Source organism: Pieris napi, chromosome 1 (genome assembly GCF_905475465.1).
Source record: "Pieris napi chromosome 1, ilPieNapi1.2, whole genome shotgun sequence".
Taxonomy (NCBI): Eukaryota; Metazoa; Arthropoda; class Insecta; order Lepidoptera; family Pieridae; genus Pieris; species Pieris napi.
Window position 1 is genome coordinate 1,261,576 of NC_062234.1, and position 27,627 is coordinate 1,289,202.

The 27,627-nt window shown below is 33.0% G+C and overlaps 4 protein-coding genes across 6 annotated transcripts; 2 read left to right on the plus strand and 2 right to left on the minus strand.

Moving 5' to 3' along the window:
* Window positions 1-1,290: 1,290 nt before the first annotated feature.
* Window positions 1,291-12,517, minus strand: LOC125052408 (N-alpha-acetyltransferase 40). The gene is made up of 5 exons (XM_047653235.1): window positions 12,380-12,517; window positions 11,998-12,254; window positions 11,505-11,660; window positions 5,763-5,921; window positions 1,291-1,472 (listed from the first exon to the last, which is right to left on the minus strand). Exons 1-5 carry the CDS (start codon window positions 12,383-12,385, stop codon window positions 1,352-1,354), a joined length of 699 nt encoding a protein of 232 aa, XP_047509191.1. The 5' UTR covers window positions 12,386-12,517; the 3' UTR covers window positions 1,291-1,351.
* Window positions 6,369-11,407, plus strand: LOC125052357 (UDP-glucosyltransferase 2-like). 2 transcript variants are annotated; one of them, XM_047653158.1, is made up of 6 exons: window positions 6,369-6,585; window positions 8,481-8,948; window positions 9,036-9,206; window positions 9,495-9,726; window positions 10,234-10,453; window positions 10,868-11,407. In XM_047653158.1, exons 1-6 carry the CDS (start codon window positions 6,412-6,414, stop codon window positions 11,217-11,219), a joined length of 1,617 nt encoding a protein of 538 aa, XP_047509114.1. In that variant the 5' UTR covers window positions 6,369-6,411; the 3' UTR covers window positions 11,220-11,407. The 2 variants fall into 2 exon arrangements, with proteins under 2 accessions (XP_047509114.1, XP_047509122.1); XM_047653166.1 differs by lacking the exon at window positions 10,868-11,407 and having other exon boundaries at window positions 10,234-10,457.
* On the plus strand, window positions 11,595-15,135 carry LOC125052377 (1,5-anhydro-D-fructose reductase-like). Of its 2 annotated transcripts, none has more exons than XM_047653198.1 (6): window positions 11,595-11,705; window positions 13,106-13,273; window positions 13,381-13,584; window positions 13,734-13,984; window positions 14,452-14,602; window positions 14,800-15,135. In XM_047653198.1, the coding sequence occupies exons 1-6, from the start codon at window positions 11,700-11,702 to the stop codon at window positions 14,968-14,970; spliced, it is 951 nt and encodes a 316-aa protein (XP_047509154.1). In that variant the 5' UTR covers window positions 11,595-11,699; the 3' UTR covers window positions 14,971-15,135. The 2 variants fall into 2 exon arrangements, with proteins under 2 accessions (XP_047509154.1, XP_047509146.1); XM_047653190.1 differs by lacking the exon at window positions 11,595-11,705 and adding an exon at window positions 12,557-13,039.
* A 157-nt stretch (window positions 15,136-15,292) lies between these two features.
* On the minus strand, window positions 15,293-26,421 carry LOC125052351 (DNA replication licensing factor Mcm5). The gene is made up of 13 exons (XM_047653144.1): window positions 26,222-26,421; window positions 26,001-26,148; window positions 25,600-25,707; window positions 25,252-25,424; window positions 24,972-25,050; window positions 21,924-22,082; window positions 21,433-21,670; window positions 20,306-20,499; window positions 19,128-19,268; window positions 17,924-18,100; window positions 16,802-17,046; window positions 16,030-16,172; window positions 15,293-15,670 (listed from the first exon to the last, which is right to left on the minus strand). Exons 1-13 carry the CDS (start codon window positions 26,374-26,376, stop codon window positions 15,441-15,443), a joined length of 2,190 nt encoding a protein of 729 aa, XP_047509100.1. The 5' UTR covers window positions 26,377-26,421; the 3' UTR covers window positions 15,293-15,440.
* Window positions 26,422-27,627: the final 1,206 nt, after the last annotated feature.

Consider the following 27,627-nt stretch of genomic DNA (forward strand, 5'->3'; position numbering starts at 1 on the left):
TTTCTATTAAATTATGACAAAAAGGGCATTCATTAAGCTTTTTTTTAGGTAAAATAATATACACCGCATGAGCTAGTTACTATAGCGGACAACTTTATTGTAATAGGAGACAATACTTACGTATTAATTTAAGTTTTAGTAAGATTGAGATCTTTATCGATAGGTAAACAAATAAATCAACTTAACTATTTATTTTAGTAACAGTCTTGTAATATTCCATCTGTAATTTAATCTGAAAATTAACAATTTCCTTATTTACTTGCTCCATTTACTAGAAGTGATTAAATTTATATTGACAAACAATTTACCGAGTAATTCATGTAATTAAATAGGAATTTATTAGTAGTAAGTAGTAGTGAGTAAGATTATCTGTTATCATAGTCATATTGACATACGAATGGGACATTTTTGCCTTAAATATATTTTTTAAGGACAAGAAGTCAATCAGCTAGTACATTTGAACCGGAAATATTTTTTTCGAGCGTTACACTGTTACAATATACGACGTAATTAGTGGTTGGTGAACTCAGTTACCGCACTTAGGCTCTCATTAGGTTCGTTGTGCTTGAGTTACGACGTAATAAGGGTTAGGATGCGGTTGTACAAAGGATTCATTGAATCGTAAAAAAACATACTCGTAGCATTTCTACTTCCTCATTTATAAGTTACTGTTAAAATAGTGTCTTCACTCCTTTAAGTCTACAGACACATTTTAAAATTAACTCTCCAAAAAGAATTATTTGTATGTTTTCTTTGTATTAAGATTGATTATTAATAAGTAACACAACAACGCTATCTAAAGTCCGCAAAATTGTATGTCAAGATTATTTTCGTTGCCAAGTCTGAATATTCCATTCATTAGTTATTTAATTTGAGTAGGTATTTGTAAAATTAATCGCAATCTGCAGTCATTGTACTCGTGACATTCATGTTTGAGGCAGATCCGGCACGTGAAACATTTAAATAACCTCTATTTTAATTTAAACTTTCTTACGATCATTATTTAAATGTAAGGGCCTGTTATGGTAGCTATATATTCCAAGTTTTTCTATAGCCTTCATGGATATGCAAACATTATTTCAATATAAAAAGAGCAGTGTTGGCCTAATGACTTTAGCGTAAGACTCTTCACTCTAAGGTTGTAGGTTCCATCCCTACTAGTTTCCTCTTCAAACAGCTATTATTAAATAAATAGTATTAATGTATTTATGAATGAATCATAAACGTGTAGCTTACATGCCAAATTAGTGAGTGTCGAAGTTGGTAGAGGCGGATAAAAAATATCAAACAGAAAGTAAAAATATTTATTAAAAAAACCAATTCCTAATTAAAACCTATTTCTGCAGTGTCGCTACGCCCCATCTAGTTCAGGGTTTTTATCTAAATCTGTGTCGGTCAAACACGTGGATTTGCTTAAAATTTCATAGTGGTTAGCTTCTTCCTTTGGAGGGCTGGTGTCGTCCAAGCTATACCTGTAAATAATTAAATAAGTTTAGCAAACAAATCATCCTTCATAAAAACTTTGAAAATATTCTGATACAGAGAGACTTACACTATTAATTTTTTATACACAATTCCAATATTTTATTATATATACCAGCTTAAATAACTATTATTTAACTATGACTTCATAATTCAATTTTTTTTTAATTTACATTACGCACACAAATCCAAAGACAGGCGTAAACTAGAAATGACAAAAAAAATCATCAATTACGGCTTTTATTTTCAACATTCGTATACCGTTGAAATAAAATTACTTATAATTGAAACAAGTACGTAGTATCGTACCACCGGAGGACGTCTTTACAAATCTAATATCAAAGTATTAAATCATCTATTCGATAATGTCACACAAGAAGAGTGGCCAACCACAGAGGACGCGTGCTACATATTACGTTTCGCGGAAACCCCTTTATCAGCACGTCTAGTGCGCGTGCACATGCACATTGGATAGGTTATCAAAAAGTTTTTAACATTTTAACTTTAAACAATTTCTTTTGAATCAACTATTGACCGGCTATCGGACGTTGAGCCTCTATGAACATTTATCTCCGTATAAACAAATTATTAATTCCGCGTGATTTTTTAAGTTAAATTATAAACAACCCTTTACACCTACGTACATAGGTCTTATAGTGCATACAATTTTCTTTAATGGTACATATATTTTGAGAACGGTGCAACTCATCTGATATTGCCCATACAGACAATTAACATGTATGAAGATGCTTTTTGAAGTGAAACTTCTTTAGGCGCGTGAGGGTAATTTTTTTACGGATGAATCGTAATAATATTAGCGTCACGAAGATGTGCAGCGTTTTTGTCGAAGAAAAAGGAGAGAGCGATTAAGACCAATTGAGAGAGAGAAGGGAAGGGAAAACTACCTTATAGAAATGTTTTAAATTAAAATTTAAAATAAAAATTATTATTTTATATTTTATGCAAGATAATTTGTTGAAATCTCAAATGACGAATTGTAAATCAAAATGCCACGTGTTTTTATTATCGAAGAAATAAATTAAAACAATTAAATTCCTTAAATTCCTGACACATCTTCCTTTTTCCCTGCCTCTGACACTCAGAAATCTAAAGTTTTAGAATTGTATAAAGATGAACAAGACTTAAAAATTAGTTTGCCAAAGAAGTTTCACTTCTGACATGTGTACTTTGTACGCACGCACTTTTTTTACCTTCCGACCAAAAGTTATAATTATCTTGAATAAATTGCTTAAGCCATACTCGTCTGAACAAAGCTATCATTGTTTATCTCAAAAATTACTTTAATTATTTGCATTAATTACTATCGTAGTCTGGACTGAGGTGACAGATTTCAGACTTTCTTAAGTTATTATCAATATGTTGATTGTTTTCTTAAAAAATAAGGTCATGATAGCAACAGTAATCATACAACAAAATGGTTCTAAAGTAAAAATTAACTTTTTTGCGCCTATAAAAAATATGTGTTTTGTTGCACATAATTACCAAACTAAAATCACTTATAGGCAGATTTTGGTCAATATCTAAATGCATTCCGCAATCTGTACGTCATTTGATCTATAATTGTTTAGTCAAGCCACATTTCATATACCTAATTGAAATATGGGGTACAGCATGCAAAAACAAAATTTCTACAATACAAACACTACAAAATAAATTAATAAAAGCACTATTCAGATACAATTTTTTAACACCTACTAATAAAATCTACCAAGAAACTAAAATTATGACGATTAAACAACTATATGTTTATAGCACCTGTATCCTTATTAAAAAAATTTTAAATAACTCTCTACATAGTAACTTATCATTTAATAAAATCAAATACACCACTACACGCAATACTCGTCGAGCGAGTTTGCTTATCTTGCCAAAGCCGCGCACAAATTATTTAAAGAGATCTATTAGGTATGAGGGTGTGCAATTGTTTAATCGGTTGCCGTCTAAGCTTCGTAACATTAGCGTGATTGATCAGTTCAAAAGGGCATTAAAGACACACATCAGAATGGGCCCATTAGACTAGAATTGGGCTAGCTGATGGCGACGTGTATCTCGTTCGTATATATACTTAATATTAAGTTTCTCATGTAAATAAAAAAAATAATTTTTGTAATGAGAAATAAAGTTCTTTAAACATTAAACATTATGTGTTTTGTTTCGGGTTCCATAATGTTTTGCCAAGATAATGGAATTGCACAAATGCGTTTGCTTATTTACAATTGTTGCTAATTAAGTTGATGTTATTAACACTTATCGGTAGGCAGTTATTGGGTCACCCGAGCGTGTCCGGTTCATGTCAGTAATCAATCATCGATGTCTTGATATCTGATCTAGCTCAGTTAGCTAATAAATAAAGCCAGTGTCGACCAGCTGTCTGTTCTAGAATATTATATTGTATAGAACTTTGGTTTAAGTTGTTTACTTATTTATTATACGAACAGGTTTAGATTTTAATACTTCATTTTCGCAAATCGTCCAGAAACCTAACTGGTATTATTGTCGCAGCCAACTAGCTTAATTAGCCGTTCAATTAAAAGCCTAGCCGTTTAACTAGCGGCCTAAAAGATGTTCAGCCAGTTGATCAAACACCTAGGCAAATTACTTAGATCGATGACGTTTCATTACTTGCCTGGCCTGTTGACTGTTAATTTGAATTAACTTCCACTTTCTGCCACTCTTAAACCCGAAACGAAACTTTTCAAACTGTCAATATGGCGTCGGCAAACCACAATTTGGATGGTGTTTTCCAAAGTTTCATGAAAAACAACAAGTACAATGGAAGAGTTTAGTTACAATAATAATGTGGATTTGACTCAAGCCATTTAATTTTAAAAGAATTTTTTTTATGTCATATGTTTCATTTTCTTTATTTCTGCCAAATAATGATTCTATCGTAAAAATGGCCTAAGCCTTAGCCAACCAGTTTTTTAAATTTTGTAACAAACGCTACGGCTGAACATCTTTCAAGTCGCTAGTTAAACAGCACCGTTTAGTTAAAAGGCTAGGATGTTAATTGAACGGCTAATTAAGCTAGTTGGCTGCGACATCACTATCCGAAGTTCGATGCTTGTTCGATATTGTAAGAATGTTAAACAAAAGACAAGACGTTACTTTGATTGTGATTGGACTATTGATGCTGTTGGTATTCAAATAAAGTAGAAAGAAAGAAAAAACTTAATTACACACAATAAAAAGGGATGTTTAGTTAAAAATAAAGTGCACTAGCATATCCAATCTTGGATTCTCTGTGTCGTTTATTCCCTTATTGTTGCACAATAAGAATATTTTATGTTGAGAATATGTTTAAGATTCTTCGTGAATGTATAAAGTTTTGAATCGTTATTGTTGCATGCATCATCAATGCGACTTAAAACAGAATACAGAAACTAATGTGAGTTTTAAAACCAATAATAATTAATAGATAACAGACAGCGAATTTATTACCTTTGTAATATAGTATTCAAGACCCAAGAAAACAACTTAGTTTTACATACAAAACAGTACTAAAATATTCATAGATTAGCTTGTTGTTCTAAGTTTCAAGTTATGACTGAAAGGGGGACATTTACTAAATTTTACTTTATAGGTATGATCGCAAATAATCAAATCACGCACACATGCAAACGTAAAACTGATACTGATTAAAAAAACGTTAATTACAATAAATATGTAATCACGCTCAAAGTTGCTGCACTCCCCTAATCGTGGAGAACATTAAAAGGTGAAAACTGAGTAGCAACTGCCGTTGGCAACAAGGAAAATTATTATTTGTCTCACGCTTCGCACGGCTGGGTTTTTTAAATATTTTACAAATAAAAATAGCCTCATACAGGAACATTTTAGAAATGGATGCAGTAGTTTGGGTATAATCGTTAAAAAAATCTGTACACAATAGTTTGCCTTACACTACCTTATTTCAGAGGTAGTAAGTTTTGCAAGGGTTGCTGTAACATTTTCGAAGGGGTAGAATGTGTTTTATAAAACTAAGTTCCGAGTATAAAAGTTATCCTTACGTCAGAAAACCTACAAAATTTTAATTCAACTAAAACTCATCTTTAAATAATGTAGTAATATTTTGTAAAACTCGCGTACACCAAAGATAAAATTACACAAACTAACCGAACCCAACCAAGCTCCTTGAACTAGTCCCTTTAAAAACGATATGTGAGATGAAACCACATTGATATTTATAACTCTCGTCGAGTTATAAAAAAAATAGTAATGTTATAAAGGAGTATTCTTTTGCAACCCTAATAACTTACCCGCAGGCTCTAAAGAAAGCCGACGCGGATGGATTATGCGTAAGCGCAGTCAGTCTAACAGAGCGCATGCGCGTAGCAGCTGCTAACTTTTCGAGCACTCGAAGCATCCTCTGGCCAAGACCGCGGCGTCGACCGTCCGCTTCCACTTGTACCTCATAACTGAAACACAGTCTAATTAATTTAATGTTCAATATATTAAACTTTCTCTAAGAAAATTGTTATTCATACAGCAGTCATTATAAAGCGATAGCTAGATATTTTATAAATAGAACGTATGCATGCATAGACTGGCAACATAATGGTACTGTATTGGTTATTAAAGTATTTAATATTGCCATATAAATAAAAAAAATGAAATAACACGAATACCGACCTATGTCTAGAGTTTGTTAATAATGAAGTCATTTAAATTATTGTTATTTTTTAATATCCACGCGGTTAATAGAACATTAGTTGGAAAACGAATACCAACCGAAATATATAAAACGTGAAAAAAAAATCTCTTCTACTATATATGAGGTTTTACTTAAACGCATATAACTATCGCATTACAATGTTAATCGGAGTATCGTATGCACTTGACGACGTCACCGAGGGCCAGTGGCTGCGAGCTTTGGCTAGGCCGCAATCAGTGTCGAGCAACAGCGAGATGCAGGCGCGGCTACTCTTGCTGGTGCTTTGTTGCGCCAGCGCAGCACATACGGCTCGCATACTAGCCGTCTTACCCACTAACACCAAGAGCCACTATGCCATGTACGGGAGGATAATAGACGCTCTCGTCTCCAGACAACATCACTTGACTGTCATCTCACACTTTCCTAGGGTATGTTATTTGGTTATTGTACTTGCAATTACAATTCCTTGTGTTAATTCTTGAAGGTCATGCATTTTTGCAATACGAAGAACCCGCTACAGAGTTTGAAACAAAATATTTAAAATTATGTAATGGTTACATTATAATTTTTATGTTGCAATATCAATATAAGTATATTTTGTATAAATTATTTTACTGTATTTTGATACATATTTTATTCAGACTAATATAATTTAAAAATAAAAATGTTTTAAAAGTGAATTGTAATTATTTGTTACACAAATCGATCGATTACTAATACTAATTGAAGTTATATTTGAAAATAAATACATTTAAACTTAGTGATAAATAGTGAAAATTACAAAATAAATACTTCTTATTTTGCCTGGTAGAAACTATTCTAAGCAATAAGTCAAGGCGTCAGTAACTGTATCGTGAGTATGAAAAATCCTTGCGCACCATGAGGCCAGATATTTCTTTGAAATATTTTACGCGTTAAATACTTTGTAAAATTGAGAGAAGAGCAAGTCTAAAACTAGCTAGAATGAGCTTACAAATAATAATAAAAAACAGACAGCTTACGAGGATTATATAATTCATTAAATAATCCGCCACATTTTTCATGCAACTTTGACATTTGACAACTGACTCGCTATTTATCAAATCGAACCATATGGAGAAAAAAGAAAAAACTATATTAACAATAGTATTCTTCAAACGTTTTCCTCTTATCTAACACGTGCCAAACAAGTGATTATTGAAAACAGGGCTAAGTACGCGGAGCTTCATTGAGCTTTTCATTCGTTAATTTGAAGAGTCATTTAGATACAACAACGGTTATTAGTACTTTTTTAATTGCTTTGAAACTATACGATTTAGATTTTTTTTAGTACAATAACATAATTTAGTAAACTTTCAAAGAATTCTCATATAAATAATGATATGGAATACAATTAATAAATACGATATTACTTGCACTTGCAATTAAATATAGGTATAAATAAGTTTAATTGCAATCTATTAACTATAGCTCTTTTGTCTCTTCCTGTCAATTTTCACAGGAAGACAGTTTCAGTGCGCTGTATTGAAAAGAGTATTTAAGTTAAAACTTTACAATTCGTCGGATTTTTTTATGAATAACAGTACACTTATATAGAGTAGTTCCAATACACACGGTATTAAAACTTATATAATATATAATACTTCTTTATCTTGTTCCAAATTAACGTATGTAACAAAACGACTTATAACAGTAAAACGTAGAGAGACTTAAATTTTTTATCTGCCTTTGTTGGCACCTAAGTGAGTACATACTTACTAATTAAGCAAATAATATAAAAATTATCTTACTGTAGTTGCTAGTAATCGTGAGGTTAATTAATTTGATTATTAAAAAGATTCACGCGAATGGTGCAATGTTCAGATGTGATATTTAATTCACCCGTGCAAAGCATGGGATCGAATAAATATTAAACTAATGTGTAATAGTTTATACAAAGCAATTTTCATCTAATGAACCGCCCATAAACAATGTATTGTGACCTTTAATGTCTGCAGTAGCCCACTACTCTTATCGCTGGCACGCGACTGTCTTTGCATGGGTATCTATATCAATAGATATCTATCTATATGCACACAATAAAACTTTCGTTATATTCTAATAAAATAATTACTCGCAAAGTTTGCATGGATGAGGAGATGCATTTTTTGCGAATTCTATCAAATATAGGCTGCTATTAACTATACATATACAATATACATAGATACAAAGCCGACAGTTAGAATTTAAATTTCATTCTGATCCTTTAAGTCTGTTTTTAAATTTATTCTATATTTTATGGAAATTGGTTTATTAAAAGATAAACTCAACTATAATTAACTAAGTAACTTTTCTTAATTTACAGAGAGACCCACCAATAAATTTAGAAGAAATAAGCTTAGCAGGAACCATCCCGGAAATCGCGAATAATTTGACGAGACAACAAAGTACTTTTAAACCAGACTTTGTAAGAAATTTAGAACAAATCATAAAGGAATGCCTTCAAGCCTGTGAAGTTGTATCTCGAATGCCCTCAGTCAGAGCATTGCTGAACTCTACAGCCCACTTCGATTTAATCATAGTTGAAGTATTCGGGTCTGAATGTTTTCTCCCGTTGGGAAGGAGGTTTAATGCACCAGTAGTTGGTCTACTGTCTAGCGTAGTATTGCCATGGGTCAATGACCAAATAGCTAACCCAGAAGCACCATCGTACATTCCATCTTACGTGACCAGTTATGGACAAAGAATGAACTTGTGGGATCGGTTCTTAAACACTTTTGCAATAATTTGGGCTAAGGCAATTTATCGATACAAGTCACAGGTGCCTTCGCAGGTGCGTAATTTATGAAACAATGAAATCGGTTAAAATATAATACATCACTTTAAACATATTTCCCATAACTATTTACTTTCGTTGCAGGTGATAGCTGATATGTTGTTTGGACCTGGTGACAACTTGGAGTTATTGGCACAAAACTACAGTTTAATTCTTGCAAACAGCCACTTCAGTATTAACGAAGTTCGACCCCTAGTGCCCGCATTAGTAGAAGTTGGTGGGCTCCATCTAAATGACGCAATTAAAATGCCAAAGGTGACTTTTAATCAATAGACCATTCTTCGTTAATGATTAAATATTATTAATTTTATAATGAGATGCACTGCTTATCAACTAGCAGCATGATTTCATTGTATTTATGACAATAAAATTAACCTAAATAACACAATCTTTAGTTCAATCTACCCTTTCAAAACACCGACACAGGACCTAAGACCTTAAACTGATAGCCTCAAAAACATGCAGAATTATTTTGTGTTTCTGAATAACGTGGACAATAAATTCTACATACTTATAGAATTTAATTTCATTGTTTTTCCGCAGGATCTTAGACGGATTTTAGATAATGCTAATGAAGGAGTGGTTTATTGGAGCTTCGGGTCTATGTCGAGAATAGAGACCATACCACATGAGAAACTCGTTCAAATATTCGCTGCAATGTCTGAATTGCCACAACTATTTTTAGTAAAAATGAATCGGGCCATGCTATCCAATAATTTAACAGTACCAGAGAACGTATATGCTATGGATTGGATACCACAATATAAAACTTTGTGTATGTATATTTTTATAGGGCATCTGACCCCATTAAATATTATCTTAGCAGTGCGATGTTTTATAATGGAAATCACTTGTTTTTCTGTAATAAATATCAAGTCTGATGCTCCTTGCATGATTTTTTATTAATTACTAGCTGACCCGGCTAACGTTTGTCTTGCCATGTATATTACTTGTAGGATTTTTTTTTAGTTTAATAAAAATAACTATCCACAATATTAAAAATTGAGGTTGATCGTAGAGGGGTGAAAATTAGGGGTTGTGTGTATTTTTGTACGCTGTATCATAAAAATTTTTTTTTGGGTGGCCACCCCTTATCACTTTAGGGGTTTAAAAGATAGATAGTAGCCAATTCGCAGACTTACTGAATATGCATAAAAAAATCATAAGAATCGGTTGAGCCGTTTCGGAGGAGTATGCGAACGAACATTGTGACACGAGAATTGTATATATTAGAAGATTAAGAACATTTACATGTTGTTTAAACATCAAACATTTCGTGCAGGTCACCCGAATGTTAAGATCTTTATATCCCATGGTGGATTGTTGGGGACCCAGGAGGCAGTGGCTTGCGGAGTGCCAATGCTCGTTGTACCTTTGTATGCAGACCAAGCATTAAACGCCCGCGCAATGTACGATCGCGGTCTCTCCCTTACGTTAACCTTACCAGATATTACGAAGGATTCCATTAAGAATGCTTTACACAATTTACTTTCAAATTACCGGTAAGTCAATGTTTATTTAAAAGAGCCCATAACTTGAAGCTCAGATCTTATTTAGTTAAATTGAGGGCGAGAACAAATATTTATTACATGGTTACGTGGAAGTTGGAGAATTATTAGTTAATTTGTCATCTAAATTGTAATAATTGGGCTTCGGGATGATTTTAAGATTTATATATATGTTTAGCAACTTTGCTGTTTTCTGGGGTTTAGGCAAATATTAAACATTTTAATGAAACTTATATTATTCTATAAGTTAATACGCGAATTTATTACATTATTTGCTCGACTAGACTTTTCGAGTACTTTACAGTAATCATGGTCAGCAAGAAACTGTCTAGAGTTTTCTCTTCTAGAAATTATTTATGTGAAATAAATAAATTCATCTATATTTAATTTTTATCTTAACTTTTTCAGTTACAAAGAAAATGCGCTACGACTGAAAGATATATTTCTAGATCGACCAATGCCCCCATTAGAGACAAGTGTGTACTGGATTGAGTATATTTTGAGGCATCAGGGGGGGGCTCACCTTCGATCACCAGCCCTCGAATTATCTTTCACACAATACCTTCTATTAGATGTACTTACTATTAGCATAGCTTTAACAGCAATGACAATTTATATTTTATATAAACTTTTTCGCTACCTTTGCACAAGGTGTATTCGGTGGTGGCCAAAGCAGGTCATAGCCCAAAAAAGACTTTTAAGAAAAAGTATGACACTATTCCACTGTTTTCTTTGGGTTTATAAAATAAAAACTAATTAAGATATAATGTAAGTGTTAATATTTTTGTGAGTATTTATTTGTACATTGTAGTTATAACAAAGACTTAATACATTTAATTTTATTCAATTGAATAATACAAATGTTATTAGACAATTTGATGTTAATAGAGAACTTAGAAAATACTTAAGCCTTCGAGAAAGTGTAAATAAATGTATATTTTAAAAACATATATCTAGTTTTCTATGTAATTCATTCTATTGACCAAAATAATTACTTTTATATTCCAGTAATCCTTTTAAGAATGGAAAATAATTTGTTACTTACCAGTATAACACTGGGTCTCCAAAGTCCAAATCAAATCTAAAATGTGAGAAGGCTAATAAGCTATCTTTTTCTTTTGCAATAAGATACCAGGCAGAATCTTCTGTCATTTCTTCAACTTTCCGATCTCTGTTCCAGCCCCAGGCACAGGTTTCATATCTACAATAAACATGGATACTGCACTTTTCTAAAGCATGTATGAAGGTAAACATGATGTTATATTATCTAAGTGTCTAATATTCCTGGTAATATAAAATAATAATAAAGCAATAAATAATTTATTTACAAAGAAAGTGATACACAAGATAAATGCAATAAAAAAAACAAATAGGATTGGATTTCGTCCAATTAATTTTTTCTGAATCCTGAATAATCAATTTGATTAGATACAATTATTAGAACACAATACCCTAAATAGTGCTTAGAATTATCATAACGACAACATACACAAGCAATATCACAAACTGGTGATAGATTTATAGTTATCACAACTTACAGATTTTTCATATTCCTTTCAGTTAGATCTATTGCCCATTGTAAAACATTTTTGTCAAGTTCAGTGACCCTCTGGATGTACATATCCACTTCAAGGTTATTACTCTGATACACCAATAGTTCCTTACATAAGGTGGCCAGTTCTTCTAGTTTGTTTGCGTTTGTAACATGTGTCATGCCGTCAGCTATACGACGCTGCTCCAATTTGCGCGCCTGGCGCTTTTCTTTGTTTTTGTTTACAGCCGTTGCTGTTTTTTTCTGAAAACCGAATAAAGGCTTAGTACATTAAGTATTTGAAAAGTATATTTAAAGACATTTTCATTTACAATTTGGCTAGAAATAAATACAGCAAATTTCCATGACATAAACATAAGCGTACTTACACCCATTTTCTTTTCTGTTATTAGTTATTAATCTAATATAAACTTAATATTTAATTGCCCCAGAAACTATTTAAACCTAAGATTTACTTAAAGCGCTTTTCGATTTGTTATTTATTTATTCGTCAAAAAACAAAATTATAAACAAAGAATTACAAAACAAATTGATTGCAGTTTGACACTTAACATATTGTTTAATGCTTTAATAGTTCACAAATCAGATTTGACAATGACAGCCACCATCTAGTGTACTGCTGATTCGCTGAATATAACCCGGGTAATTTAAATCAAGTTAAAAGTAGATCTAAAAATCAATATTTTTGCAACGCGCATCTAGTGTCTAAATCTAGATTATTGTTCAGCATAGAGAATCAAATTTATTTTGATTTTTATTAAAAGTAAATAAAGAACGACGACAGTGCTTTTTTTCAAATTATATAAAGCCAAGTATTTTTTGGAAATCTGCCAATTTTGATGTTCGTCAGATTATTCTTAAACAGAGGTTTGTTCTGTGTAGCAGTAAAGGGCTTTGGTAAATCAAAATCATCCATAGTTCAATCTAAAACTACGCGTGAATATCGGAAATTTTTTGGAAATATGAAATACGCAAAATTATCGCAGACAAAAGATTTGATGCCCACTTTAGGTTTAGGTACTTGGCAGGTTAGTACGATAGATTTAAAAACTAAAATTTGTTATCTTTTTATAAAGATTTTAAACATCTTTTAGGCTTCACCAGATGTGATAGGATCTATAGTATATAAAGCGTTAGATTTGGGTTACCGGCACATTGATACGGCATTCAATTATAATAATGAGGAGGCCATTGGAATGGCAATACAAAAATGGATTAAGGACAGGAAGGGATCAAGAAGAGATTTATTCATTACAACAAAGGTATTATTTCCCTGAAAAAACAGCTAAAGCATTTTAAATAAATTGTCCGTAATCCACTATTGTACAACGAAAGTTGGTTTAGAAGTCGAATAATTTGATGTTTTTAGTTACCCCACGTTGCAAATAGAGCGTCGGACGTAAAAAAGTTCTTTGAGCTACAGCTTCAGAGATTGCAGTTAGATTATGTAGACTTGTATTTGATACATGTACCATTCGCATTCCATTGCGACCCGAAGACCCTCACGCCAATAGTAAAGAATTCCGGAGAGTATCAGCTGGATCATGACACTGACCATGTTAAAACTTGGAAGGTAAGAAAAGTTAGTTAGTTTGTCTTCCATACGAATGAGTAATGAAAGGCTTCTGTAATCTGTCGTATACATAACTGAGCTATAGCTCGTTACTCCGATAGTAGACACAAAATATTTTGGTGGTTGTAAATGCAACCATAATCTTACAGGCCATGGAAGATTGTCAAAGAGACGGTTTGATTCGGAACTTGGGCTTATCTAATTTTAATGAGACTCAAATAGCAAATATTATAAAGAGCGCTACAATTAAGCCGCAAGTTCTTCAAGTGGAGTTGCATGCATACTTTCAACAAATACCATTGAGACAGTTTTGTGAGGAACACGATATAGTGGTGACTGCGTATGCACCACTCGGTAGTCCGGGTGCGAAGGACCATTTCGTCAATAAATACAATTACAGGTGAGATTTAAGAATCGTGATGTGATTGTATCTGCGTGGTGTAGCTGCTTTGGACAGAATATGAAAAAATCGGGTATAGGTATATCTTAACGATGACGAACTTACATACAAAATTTGTACCACCCCCTTCAGCCACTTTTTCATTGATAAAAGGCATTCTATCTCCTTTGCCAAGGTCAACTCATTAAAATTGGTCAAAAAAGTGGCTTAGTTGTGAAACTTTCGCATTTATAATATTAGCAGAGATGTATCTATGATTTTTCTTTTCTTATGAGACAGCATCTCTATCTCTAATCTTTATTACTCACTAATTGTTTCAAAAACGTATTGGATTTTCACATACGAAACTCATACATGCCATGTTTCGAATAAAATATTATCTCAAGCTATATATCTCAACTACTACTTTAGCATTAAACGTATGTAATTTACAACTTTAATTCACGTAAAAACGTTTTCACCTTCAGCCCTGACAAATTTCCGGATCTACTAGGACTCCCAGATGTAAAGAAAATGGCTGAAAAGTACAAAAAGACACCCGCCCAAGTTTTACTACGCTTTCTAGTTCAGCAGAACGTTGTCGTTATACCTAAAAGTACTAGCGAAAAAAGAATTAAGGTATTTAATATAAAATAATTGAGTCTTTGTCTGACATAGATATTTATTTGTAAAAGGTTTTCTAACAGGCATTACAATGAAACTAAAAATGTAAAGAATTCAACAAGCTAACCTCTTAAAATATCATACAATTATTAAGGCAAGTAGATTTGTCTATCTGATATCAATGATTGTCTCACAATTTGTAATATTCATAGGAAAATTCAGACATATACGACTTCAAGTTGACTTTGGAGGACATACAAACTTTAAAGAACCTGGATAGAGGTGAAGATGGCCGCATCTTCAATTTTTTATTTTGGAAGGGAGTTGAAAACCATCCGGAGTACCCATTTAAATTGCCAGAAGTATCTTTGTTTGGTATTTGAATGGCACATAACTATTGCTTCTTTATTCCCCTAGTAAATAGTACTTTAGAATTATGTTAATTTATGTGTGTACCACTTATTAACAGACAAGGATGTAATGTGATAGTGTGGAACACGAATTGCTTCAGAGAAGTTTGAGTTAATAAATATATATTTTAGAAAATATTTTATTGTATTTCCTTGAATATTCCTTTCCTTTCATAATTCTTTATTATTATTTGTGATATTGTTAAAACTTACTGTGACTTGTAACATATCACAATAAATTTTCAGTCCGTAGTCAGTCTGTTTCAATATGTAGGTAATGCAAAAGATTAAGGTATAACACTTTCTAGTTCTTTTTTATTAAAAAAATCCTTTATGTCTTACAGAAAAAAAACATTAATTTTTAACAAGTACATAAAAGAAATGGTCGAAACAGTCGTTCAGAAGATTATTTTAGTCAGGTATGTAACAATGTTGAGGTTAAATTATGACAATCGATACAGCATTTTCCTTTGCAAGCGATGCTGTAATTCTCCACGCCTGATCATCGTATGAACCACTTTGAGTATGGCCCGTTCTGGGTATTTTTGTTTAAGGAAATCTTGAATAATAGTTTGCTCGGATACTTGAGAACCGACTGCGAAGCGACGTTTTAATTGTTTCTCGATTCGGGTCAACATCTCCTGATCTTCTTCGGATGTGAAGCCTTCCGCTCCTGCACAGATGTTATGAAAATATTGTTTAAATGGGTGTTAGAAAAATTATTTTTACGTTTAGGAATATATAAAAAAACCTGGACTTAAACAATTACAAAAATCGGGTCACAACAACTTTTTAGATCTGGCTTTTATTTTCTGTAAGTATTTTGTGTAAAATAATTGAATGTTCACTTGCTCACTCTCTTGTTAACAAGGTAGTTAAATGATAGGTTTAGGAGACACAGTAAGTAATTTTCAAAATAAATTATGAAAAACTGAAATTAAAATACCAAATATTTTTTTCTTCCTTAACAACAAATTCCCCCAGTGGGGCGTAGGCCCCACATTGGGAAACACTGATCTAAATGATAATTACCAGCTAAACTGCCGGTCATGGCCGCGTCAAGGGTGGACACTTGGAAGAGCCTTAGAGCCTCCGTCACGTGAGATTCCGTTGCGAATGGCTGCAGTTGCATCTTCGCCAATGATTCCGATATACGAACTACGGCTTCTAGTTGCCTGTAAAATGTTAATTATAGGTAAACGTTTTACGACTTTATACCAAGTCGATAATTATTTATTATGTCAAACAGATGTGTACTAAAATTAATAATCTAATCCAATTGCTTTAGACTGTCCGCGAAGCGCGGACTGCAGGCAGTCCGCAATAGCTTTGCTAGCTATTAGCCATCTAATGCCAAAACGACTTCTAAGCCTAAACAGAACTAATCTCAAAACATATTAGATAATATATGATAGGGACAATTACGGGACATTGTCTCCTTAATAAACATATTTTTGTCCTAGGCGCAACTAACAGCTCTATGTGCATAGGAAATGTAAATTAATAGAAATCAGGCGCAGATCGCTTATACTCTGCAGGAGTCGATTCGGAGCGATAAAATAGTGATGACAGTTTGTTACGAAAATAATAATTTAAAAATATATCTATAATCCGTCACAGAAATGTATTATGTGTTGTGCTTCAGACCAAAAACAGTTGAAGTAGTGAAGTCTACCAAAGACAATGTTTCGTTTTGGCATCTCTTAGACTACAATAGTCCTGAATCTAATACAATGTTTTACAAACTTCTTTCGAATATTTAACTTGCTTTTGAATATAGTCAGGGAAAAAATTATAAACATACCGAACAGTAATGGGTATAGTGAGTCGTTTGTCCATCTGTCGTTCCTGTAGTGAGGCCCCCGAGCGCATCAAGACATATCTGGCCGCCAGTCTTTGGGCGGCGCTCTCGGATAAGCGAGGGCCACATCTGGCCCTGCAGTACGCGGAGTACCGTCGCAGTACGGCCAAGGGGAGTTCGCCCTCGGCGCTTTGGCGCTCCGCTGCGTTACCGCCCATGTGCACTGATATTATGTGCTTCGCTAATGTCTGGATGGTATTTCGGTATTAGATAACGCTACTACCGGTGTATGGAATTCATTACATTGAATAGAGGAAAAGGCAAACAAAAAGAACGGTATTTCAATTATTAGTTATTACCTTAAACTTATAACCATATTAGAATTAACTAGAACATATAATTATATTATGTAACGAGGCTAGATATTATTATAACAAATTAAAACATATCCTGGAATTTTGAGTCTAAGAGTCTAGTCTAACTTCCAACAAAAATAAGTTACACCAAGCTTGCGTATAGGGATCAATGATGCAGACATCTGAATAAAACATAATATGTATAATATGGACTGCGCTTAGGTACTTTACAAATATATACATATTATGAACTGAATTGGTTTTCGAATCTAGCACACGCTTATAACAACTCTCAAATCATACACACACACACACATCCATTCACACATACTTAATGTCTTATAAGACTTGTGTTTGATTAATTGTAAGTAAATCTACGTTAAAGAAAAAACTCGGATAAATTTAAAATTATGTTAAATAGTTATAAATTTATAATAATACATAACTTCAATCCGGTCAAAAAGTTTTTTCTTTAAATGTGTAAAGGTTATGTCAATCAAAGACAATACTATAAATCTACTTTTCTCAAAAAATATGTACCACAGACTAATTGTAATCTAGTTACCCACAACACAACAATAGATGAATTTTGTCACAACCTATTGTCATGAATTAGTTAAGCTTAAGTTAAACCATATTATAAAGTAAAATACTTAACCTCTGGGCAAACCCTAAAACACATTTGCGTTTCTTTGATAACTTTCAATATAATTAGGTACTTCTACGATCGCTTCTGAGAAAGACTAATATTTTTTTAAATGATACTTACAATGTCCCTATTCTGGTCGTGTTCGTCCTTGACGATGAAAATCATATCGAATCGAGATAAAATAGTGGGCATGAAGTCTATATTGTCGTCCGCTTTCGTGTCGTCCCATCTCCCGAACACCGAGTTGGCGGCTGCTAGTACTGAGCAACGAGAGTTTAGAGTTGTTGTTATGCCCGCCTGAAAATATAATTAGTAATTACAAATATTGAATTTAGACCTTTAAGTAAAACCTGTTACCAGCTGTACCAAACAAATTTAAAAAAAAAACGTGCGTGTATTTCAGTTATACTTTAGCGTAACGAGATAAAAAACTTTTTAAAATTTTTATCTTTCGCCTTATTCTACGTTTGTAAAAAAAACTACACTAACAATAGAAAAAAATATTTAATATAAAAGTTTTATTATAACGCATTATCTAGTTAAATAAAGTTTATTTATATATAACAAAAAAAAAATCATGTGTCCAATTCACACGTGGTAGAAGTGAAACCTTCAAAAACAAATTTTATAATTAAACTACTTACTTGAATTACTTATTTAATTTTCATCCAATCTGTTTTTTTATTTCAGAAAATGTTTAAATACACACTAATTTAAAGTTTATACACTGTATAATGCCTCCTATCTGACTGTCTCCCACGCCAAATCCTATTAATTTATGTGTCTGTCTCTTTTTACTGTCGCTTTCTCACTCTCTCCCACGCCAAATCCTATTAATTTATGTGTCTGTCTCTTTTTACTGTCGCTTTCTCACTCTCTCCCACGCCAAATCCTATTAATTTATGTGTCTGTCTCTTTTTCCGTTGCATCCGGTTTGAAATCACAACGATTCCAAAGGAGGTTCACTTCAAAAATTATACATAATTGAAGAAATGGACATTTTTTATTTTCAAATGTTGACTTTGTTAACTTCAGGGTGCCGGTTTTTTGTAACAGTGTGCGAGTGTCAGTTTTTTGCGTGTTACGGTGTGTGCGCGCATCGTAAAAATTTACTCTCATAGTTTTTCCCTAACGCGCCAAAATAAGTATGTATAACATCAAAAACAATTTTCTTACAATAAAAAAAATTACTTACAAACAAATATATACATAGTTTGTAACAGTCATGTAGGTCTGAATAAAGATACAAAAGCGCAAGTCAAACGTATTCATGACTTAAAAGACTCCTTTGATCTATAAAACACTAAATATTTTAAAAACTCACCTTCGCGATGGAAATAGTCTGTTGCTCCATAGCCTCGTGGATGGCGACACGGTCGTCTTCCCTCATCTTGTCGAACTCGTCAATACAGACCACGCCCCCATCTGCCAGAACCATCGCACCGCCTTCCATCACGAAATTACGCTGAAATTAATGGTGAACGGAGAGTCAGTCTGATGGTAGTGTTTGTGCACCAGTTTTAAAAAAACTTTTGACGTTTGATATCCAGTTTTCGTGCCGCGTAATTTCAAGCTTACAACATCAGCGTGATTAGATGTCATTGCTGTAAGTGCAAATGCCACTTGAATATTAATTATTATAATGTCAATTATTAAAAATATGATCTGGGGGGACGGCAGTGCGCTCGCTAAGTTGAACAAAGAAGCGGTACGGCCTTTTCTCGAAGCGGTTTGGATGGATTGATTTTAAATCAAATGGTGACTTTCACCAGTATAATACGCGAAATAGAACTAATTTGAGTATACGACCAACCAGGCTCCAGAAGATAAACCACTCCTTATATGGAAATTGTATTCGTTTTTACAACAAACTCCCGAAATTAGAAAATTATCACTAAATAAATTCCAAGCCCTCGTTACACGTAAATTAATCAATAAAGCTTAAAAATTTGACGAATATTTAAATGATCCTAATCTTTGGGATTGATTTGCTGCAGTTCAAACAATTTGTATGACTCAATACTTGGCGATTAAAAAGAGTGGCGGAAAGTTTCTTGCCCAGTTCTCTAACCCGCTCTACGCCCTTGACTTACAAACTGGTAGTAAATGTAAATTTACAATTAATTTAACTTCTTGTTGACGTTCATAAGTGTACTTATTTACCTATATGAATAAAGATATTTTGAGTTTGAGTTTAAGACAGAAGGTGAATTAGTTAGAGACTGAATTATCCGACTTGGTATTACATGGATCTCACAACTTTCTACGGTAGAAGAATTGCCTTGCGAGACTTGACTATTTATATAACAGAGTGGAGAGTTGTACTGTACTACATGAGAAATTTTATATGTGAAATAAGTTTGAAAAATCCAGAGCTAAATAGTTATCTGCTGCCTTGGAGGTTATAATTCGACAACCTGGTCAGTTAATAAATCAAAACCGAGATGATTTAAATGAATATTTTGTCATTGATATTAATTTACTGGTATTAATTATACTCACACTCGCCGGATCGCGTATGACAGAGGCTGTGAGACCGGCGGCACTGGATCCTTTCCCTGAAGTATATACTCCAATGGGAGCCACTTTCTCCACAAACTTCAGCAGTTGGGACTTGGCAGTACCGGGGTCACCCAATAATAGTATGTTTATATCTCCACGACGGGTGAGGCCATCTGGTAATCTCTTGCGGGAACCTGGAAAAAATTTATAAGTGTTTATTTATTAAAGTTTACCATCAACTCTTTTATCTCAAATGACAATTTAGGTAAACATAAATGTTACATAAAAAAATACAATAAAAATACTAGAAATTTTCGTTATTAAGCACAAAAGAAATAACCAGCTAACAGCGGATTCTGTTCAAGATCCGCACTTAACAATGCTTTCTTTAAAACCGATCAGCCCTCAGCTGTTTAACTGTTAAATTTGCAATTACTAACATTAATCAATTTGTTGTTCATCCATTGCCACAAAAGTAAAAAGAGGCGAAACTAAAGTTTTCTGTATAAAATTTAAGATATTATTTCATTGCACCCTGAATATTATTGCAGGTGAGATGGATATATTTAGTTGCAAACTGGCTGAATTCACAAGGATTGCAATTTATAATTTGTTATAGAATGGTTTAGGTTTTATGTTTTCTTGTTTTGATTATATGCAATATTATGTTCTTAGTTTAATTTGTATATAAATTTTTTTTCTATTGTATTATTATTAAGAATAGAAAATAAGAAAATAAATAAATATTTGACAGCGCTTAAGAGACTAAAGATATGGACCTAAGATTAGATTTGAGTTTGATTCATATTTCATCTTCATCACTTCTATATCCATAATACCACTCGTGATTGCTATAAGTGTGTGTAGTTTATTTTGCTTTTTTTTTCATAAATAATTAATAGTATTTATATATGTACTCAATACATGATAATCTAAATCAGTGTTTCCTAACGTGGGGCCCATACCCCACAGGGGCCAATTTGGGCTATCCAAAACTGTATTAAAATTATTTGTAATTTGAATTTGAGTTTTTCTTATGTTTTAAAAATTTACTTACTGAGTTTCGTTAACACTTAGTAATTTCTTCTTCAAAAGATGTATTATGTAGGTATGCTATCTAAACCCACCTCCAAACAGCAAACAAGCAATAGCTTTCTTCATATCCACAACTCCAAAAACACTTGGTGCAATCGAAGCAGCTATTCTTTCATATATGTCCGGCGCAGCAGCCAGTCTTCGAAACTGTTCTTCTTCGTCAGGAGTGAAAGGCCTGAGACCTCCAGTCACCCCTTCTTCAGCTGACAGACCAACCGCACGAAGGTATGATGAACGAACTCCAACAGAGCCTTTTTCTCGGTCACCTCTCTATAACAGTTTTATAAAATTTTGTTATTTATCAATAGTAGATAAGGCACTTATTAATGCTTAACATATTTTTAATCTCATTCTATGAATTTACAATTTATTAGAATATTTATGTATGAAGAACCATACTCCTTGAATAATAATATCATAGGTTAACTTCTGAATCTTTCAAACAAAAACAATTAACGTCAGGAATTAAATTCGGGGTCTTAGGGATATGTAACATATGCTAGAATTTGATGAAATATATTACCCCTATTTTGGCGATCTTCTTGATAGAGTAAATACCAAGTACGGTCACTCGTGCCCCTGGGGCCACTCGTTCACAGAGCATACGATCACAGTACACAGTCAGGTGTCTTGGCATCTCTCCTTGTGGAATGTTCTCTGGGGCTTCTTGTAGTTTTAGCACCTGCAGTATCAAACGTAAGTTACAAGTGGAATTATACATAGAAGAAATTTTCTGATAGAGTTTTATGTGTATAAGATGTTGCATTGTATTATGTAATATTCAATTGAACTAAACTATAAGCTACTTGCAGCCTCCAAAAAAAAAACAAGCACAATAAAATGTACATATTTAATGGTAGGTATATTATTCTATAGACATTAAACATGTTATTGTAATTGAATCTGTTCCAATATAAGACTAAGGGTCTGTTTCACAATGTACGGATACGTTCTATATAAGTTAATTAATAAATTATCTTCTTATTACTTATGGGTAGGATAAACACTATTGTTGTGTGTCACATAAAGTCCATCTTAAAATGGCCTCTTAACCAAGTAAAAAAACTAGACAAAGTAAGTGAATCTTTCTTTAATATGTTCTCTAACAGCAATTTAAATCAATTCGTAAACCAAATCACAAGAAAAAGAAACGACGAGGAGTCAACGTTAGACCTTGTACTTTGCAATGACGATACTCTTATAAGTGAGGTACGTTATTATCCTCCAGTTGGAAGAAGTGACCATTTGGTACTCACGGTCTCTCTACAAATTATTGGTACTGAAGTTAAGTCTAAAAAAGAGACCCAATATGATTTCTATAAAGCTGATTATAATAGTTTAAATAACCAACTTGATTCATTGATTATTCAAGGGTGCTCATCAGATGATCTGTGGATCAACTTTAAAGATCAAATCCAACACGCAATTAAAAAATCTATACCTCTTAAAACTAAAAGCAAGAATAAAAACCTACAAAAGCCGTGGATAAATCACGAAATATTACATCTAACTAACGAGAAAAAAGAACTATGGCGTTTATACAGAATAGCCAGGACTGATAGCATGTACAAAAGATACAGATATATAAATAATTTGATTATTAAACTTACAAGAAAACGACGAAGTGAATTTGAATCAAATGTCATTGATACTTCCTCAAAATCTTTTTATGCATACATTAGAAAACAATTCAGCTCTAAAACAGGAATTCCATCGGTTTTAAAAAATGAGGTAGATGAACTTGTTGTTGAGCCATCAATGATAGCGGACATGTTTGCTGATAACTTTGAGTTAAATTACTCCCCAGAACCTGATGGACCAATACCGAACATCAAACTCTCCAGGACTGAAGCTTCCTTTGATGCTTTCTCGATTACGAGTGAAATGGTTTCAAAATCCCTAGATACATTTGACGACACAACAGCGTCAGGACCAGACGGCATTCCATCGATACTATTAAAAAAAATGTGGCAAATCACTCGCAGATAACATAGCCAAAATTATGAATGCATCGCTAAACACAGGCCTTGTACCGTCCGATTGGAAATCTGCTGTTGTTGTGCCAATATTTAAGAAAGGTAACAAATTATCAGCCTCCAACTATCGACCTATAAGTCTTACGTGTATATTATCCAAATGTATGGAGAAGATTATAGCTGAGAAATTAAGGAAATTCCTTTTGGATGAAAATATAATACCCTGCGAACAGCATGGATTTGTACCAGGACGATCTGTCGCAACTAACCTTCTCATGTGCCTGAATCAATGGGTAAGAAGTTTCGACCGGGGTGATCCTATAGATATAATCTACCTAGATTTTGAAAAAGCTTTTGACGGTGTCCCAGTTCGCCGACTTTTATGCAAGTTAGAGCACTTAGGGATCCGAGGAAAAATATTAGCTTGGATTACGAATTATCTTACGGAAAGATGTTTTCGAGTTCGCATTGGAGATGTACTGTCCTTGCCTCGAAAAGTACTAAGTGGCGTTCCTCAAGGATCAGTACTTGGCCCTTTACTTTTTATTCTTTACATGACCGATCTGAAGAACTCACTACAGATTTCACATTCGATCTTTGCCGACGACATAAAATTTTTTGGAAATCCACTCTCCCAATCTCAAGCAATACAGGGTGGTTTGGATGATATTTTTGATTGGACCAAGCAGTGGCTTCTGTCACTAAATGTTAATAAGTGCACAATATTGCACATAGGAAAGAAAAATCCGCACATTACTTATCGCCTAGGTCAACAGCAGTTAATTCCAGTATTCACGCAAAAAGACTTGGGTGTTACCATCAGTTGTGATTTGAAGTGGGAATGTCACATTATGAATATAGTGAAAAAGGCTAATTCCATGCTCTATTTAGTGAGAAAATCATTCAAATGCCTGTCACCAAGAACACTCTTAAAGATATATAAATGTTACATTAGACCACTATTAGAGTATGCCTACAGCATTTGGGATCCTTATTTCATAAAGGATATTAGTTTGCTTGAAAGGGTTCAAAGAAAAGCCACGAAAATGATCAGGTCATTCAGGAAGAAATCTTATAATGAGCGTCTGAAAGCACTTGACCTTACTGATTTAGGAAGTAGGAGATTACGAGGAAATCTCATTGAAACCTATAAAATCCTCACTGGCCACTATAATGTTCCAGGAATTGAGAAGCTCTTCATTTTAAGTGAAAATACGCATTTGAGGGGTAGTTCTTTAAAACTTAAGACCACTCAACACAAAACAAATTCCCTAAAGAACTTTCTCCCAAACCGTGTAGTGGCCGACTGGAATAGGCTTCCGGAAAGTGTGATCAGTGCACCATCTGTGAACACCTTTAAAAATAGACTGGATAAGTTTCTCCAAATCCCTTAATACACGCGCATCAGCTTATTAAAAGCTGCCAGTGTGTTAATTAAATAATAATAATATATAATAAGTTATGAGTCCGATGAATGTCAAATAGCACAATTTATCTTCCAAATAATTTATGTGTTGCATAGCTATTAGTACTTTATTCATACATTGTGAAACAGACCCTAATAGTTGTAAAGGTACAATATTAATAAAATGTACCTGGTAGTCAATGCATTTACATTTGTCTGGCACTATGAAATATGGATCTAGCGGACATTTTGGTCGACCAGCTTGCTCTCTGAAAACATAAACAAGACTTACCTCAAGGAAAATATTATCAATAGTACACTCACGGAAATGCATACAACCAGTATGAATGGGGATTACAAGTCTCAACACAGATATGCCATGATATGGTGTAACACACGTATCTCATTTTTATAAGAAAATAAATGTGTTTATTTATCATAATTATTAATTTTATAAAATGACTACTTACGTATTACATTTTCTAGGCATAACATATCCTTCAAGTCCAGGTTTTACAGCCAAGTTGGGTATCATGTTACGACATGATCTACATTGAATGGATATTTTTGTAGCTTTTGCTTTGATTGCAGATGCTGATATAACTATACCAGGTATTTTTACCAATCTGGATACTGTTTCTGACTGTAAATAATTATTAGGGTTATATGTTAATAAAAAGATGTTCAATATTCAATAGGAATCCTTGGTATACTTTAAAGAATGATATAAAAATTTCTAAAGTCACTTTTACACAACAAACAAAATATTATTTTCTGAATATTTTCAGTATTAACATGGTTGAAGTAATTAAAATTACCTTCAGTTCTCTTAAGTTAGATGCATGGGCATCTGATGAGAGCAGCACCTGAATATCTTCTACTTTTTCTTCTCCTTCTGGTCTAGGTGCAGTCAGCTCATCAGCTAACTAATAATAACATAAAGGTAATGTTAAATTGATTACTAGATCATTACTTTACTTTTAAAACCAGGTGTAACTAACAAACAGGAGGTCTAATGAATTGGGCTTTGATTCCCAATATCTCAATCTAGTGCTTTTTGTATGAACTGAGGGCACTACACACTATACACTGTACTAAAAACAGAATGCATGCTTTCTGATTTAGACTGCAATGTCCTTATTTAATTTTCAATTCAATTGTAATCTACAATAACAGAACAAATATTTATAATTGCTTGTTAGATATAATTGTGAGTTACCTCCTTTGCTGCCTCTTCAAGTATAGGTATGTGTTCAGTTGGTTTTTTGTACAGTTTTTCAGCCAGCACTTCATCAAAGCTAGACAAGTCTTCAATATTAAGTTCTACCCAATATTGACGAAGGTTATAGTTTCTTTTTAAAGCATCCCTAAAACGAAAACGATAAATGTTATGCTATTAAAGGAACTCACAATTTAACTTTAGATGCGGTCATTACTTACCTGTATTTATAATTAAAGTTTCCTGTGTGAAATTGTCTCATAAACTCTTTGAACTTCTTTTTAACTGCTTGAAGGTTAATTTGATCTTGTGATTCTCCTTCTTCTACTCCAAAATTATCAGAGAAAAATACACCAGGATCGTCAAATCCTTCCATGGTTTACAATGTACTAAACGTAAAGAAGCTCCTAAAATCTTAGCTTCCGTTAACCGTTTTACTTGTTTTACAAACAATAATACAATCTACAAAGTACAAACTGCAGTTACAACTTACACGTTAGTTTACGCGGGTAAATAGATCTATCTGACATTTTACAATGTGTCACGACTTATGACACTTGCTATGGAGTCATTACTGACATATTGAACTATATTTTGTTTTTTTTAGATATACCTTGAATATATTAATAGAATTGATAATATAAACGATGTTTTTATAGAATTGAATGGAATTAAGAACCAAATCATTACTACGTAAACGCAAAGGTTCATTCTAATATCTTAGACTAACAGAAAATCGATTTTTTGAATTTCGAAAAGCGGTTGCTATAACAACCATTGTTCATTTATTATTGATGTTAATGCGAGACAATAAAACAAACATATTTTAAACTAGTTCTTGAAAATGAATTTAGACTAATAAGAAACAATAGATGTTATTATAATTAATTAGCAAAGGACATATAGACAGCAAAATGGGTGATGTAAGTCAAAACATAATGTTTAATTCGTAATTGGTATATTCCGTACGGTACAAATGATTCGTAAAATGTATGTACATCGTTAATAGTTAAAATTCTAAGTCTAGGAAACTTAGGACTTAGCTAATGTCCACAGCTTTCCACTGTATCGTATGCACGAAGATTAAGTAGTATATACCTATTAGAGATCGAAATCTTCGTAGGTATTCGACAAAATAATTCAAAACCCACAATAATAAGATTTATTTTGTTATATATCCATAGTTATGTTAATACGTATTTACTTTTCCGTCACAGAAAGAAGACGTTGATTTGCGCTTAGAATTTATGTCCGAATATATCCTAAAGTCTCTCAAACTTAAAATAGAGAAATGGAATAAGTTTATCACCGGAGATGAAAGGGTAACTATTAGATATTTTTTATTTATAACTATAATAAAACAATAGATTTTAGTACTTAGGAATTTTGTATACACATAATATAATGTTCTACTATACTTTCAGCATGTTTTGTTTAGGTATTTTGACATGCCTAAATACGATATACTAGTTTTTCGAGTTAATACCGCCGGCCTGCTTACTTGTGCGACTAATTTTCCTCCAGTAAGCAGGGGAAAGATGATTTATTTCTTGAGAAATGTTGACGACAAAATAACAGCCACCAATTACAGACAGGTCAGTTATCCATAAATTTTTTTAGCTAAGCA

Bases quoted from the DNA above. Each gene is read 5' to 3' on its own strand.
- LOC125052377 (XM_047653190.1), top strand. From the start codon at position 12,851: ATGTTCGTCAGATTATTCTTAAACAGAGGTTTGTTCTGTGTAGCAGTA. The intron at 13,274-13,380 runs GTATTATTTCCC...TGATGTTTTTAG, and splicing joins ATTTATTCATTACAACAAAG to TTACCCCACGTTGCAAATAG. The intron at 13,585-13,733 runs GTAAGAAAAGTT...ATAATCTTACAG, and splicing joins ACCATGTTAAAACTTGGAAG to GCCATGGAAGATTGTCAAAG.
- LOC125052351 (XM_047653144.1), bottom strand. From the start codon at position 26,376: ATGGAAGGATTTGACGATCCTGGTGTATTTTTCTCTGATAATTTTGGA. The intron at 26,149-26,221 runs GTAAGTAATGAC...TTTTCGTTTTAG, and splicing joins AACTTTAATTATAAATACAG to GGATGCTTTAAAAAGAAACT. The intron at 18,101-19,127 runs GTGAGTTTTTAA...TTATATTTTCAG, and splicing joins AGACTATTTCCATCGCGAAG to GCGGGCATAACAACAACTCT.
- LOC125052357 (XM_047653158.1), top strand. From the start codon at position 6,412: ATGCAGGCGCGGCTACTCTTGCTGGTGCTTTGTTGCGCCAGCGCAGCA. The intron at 8,949-9,035 runs GTGCGTAATTTA...CTTTCGTTGCAG, and splicing joins AGTCACAGGTGCCTTCGCAG to GTGATAGCTGATATGTTGTT. The intron at 10,454-10,867 runs GTAAGTCAATGT...TAACTTTTTCAG, and splicing joins AATTTACTTTCAAATTACCG to TTACAAAGAAAATGCGCTAC.
- LOC125052408 (XM_047653235.1), bottom strand. The intron at 5,922-11,504 runs GTAAGTAACAAA...ACTGTGTTTCAG, and splicing joins GGAGACCCAGTGTTATACTG to TTATGAGGTACAAGTGGAAG. The intron at 1,473-5,762 runs GTAAGTTATTAG...AATTATTTACAG, and splicing joins GCTTTCTTTAGAGCCTGCGG to GTATAGCTTGGACGACACCA.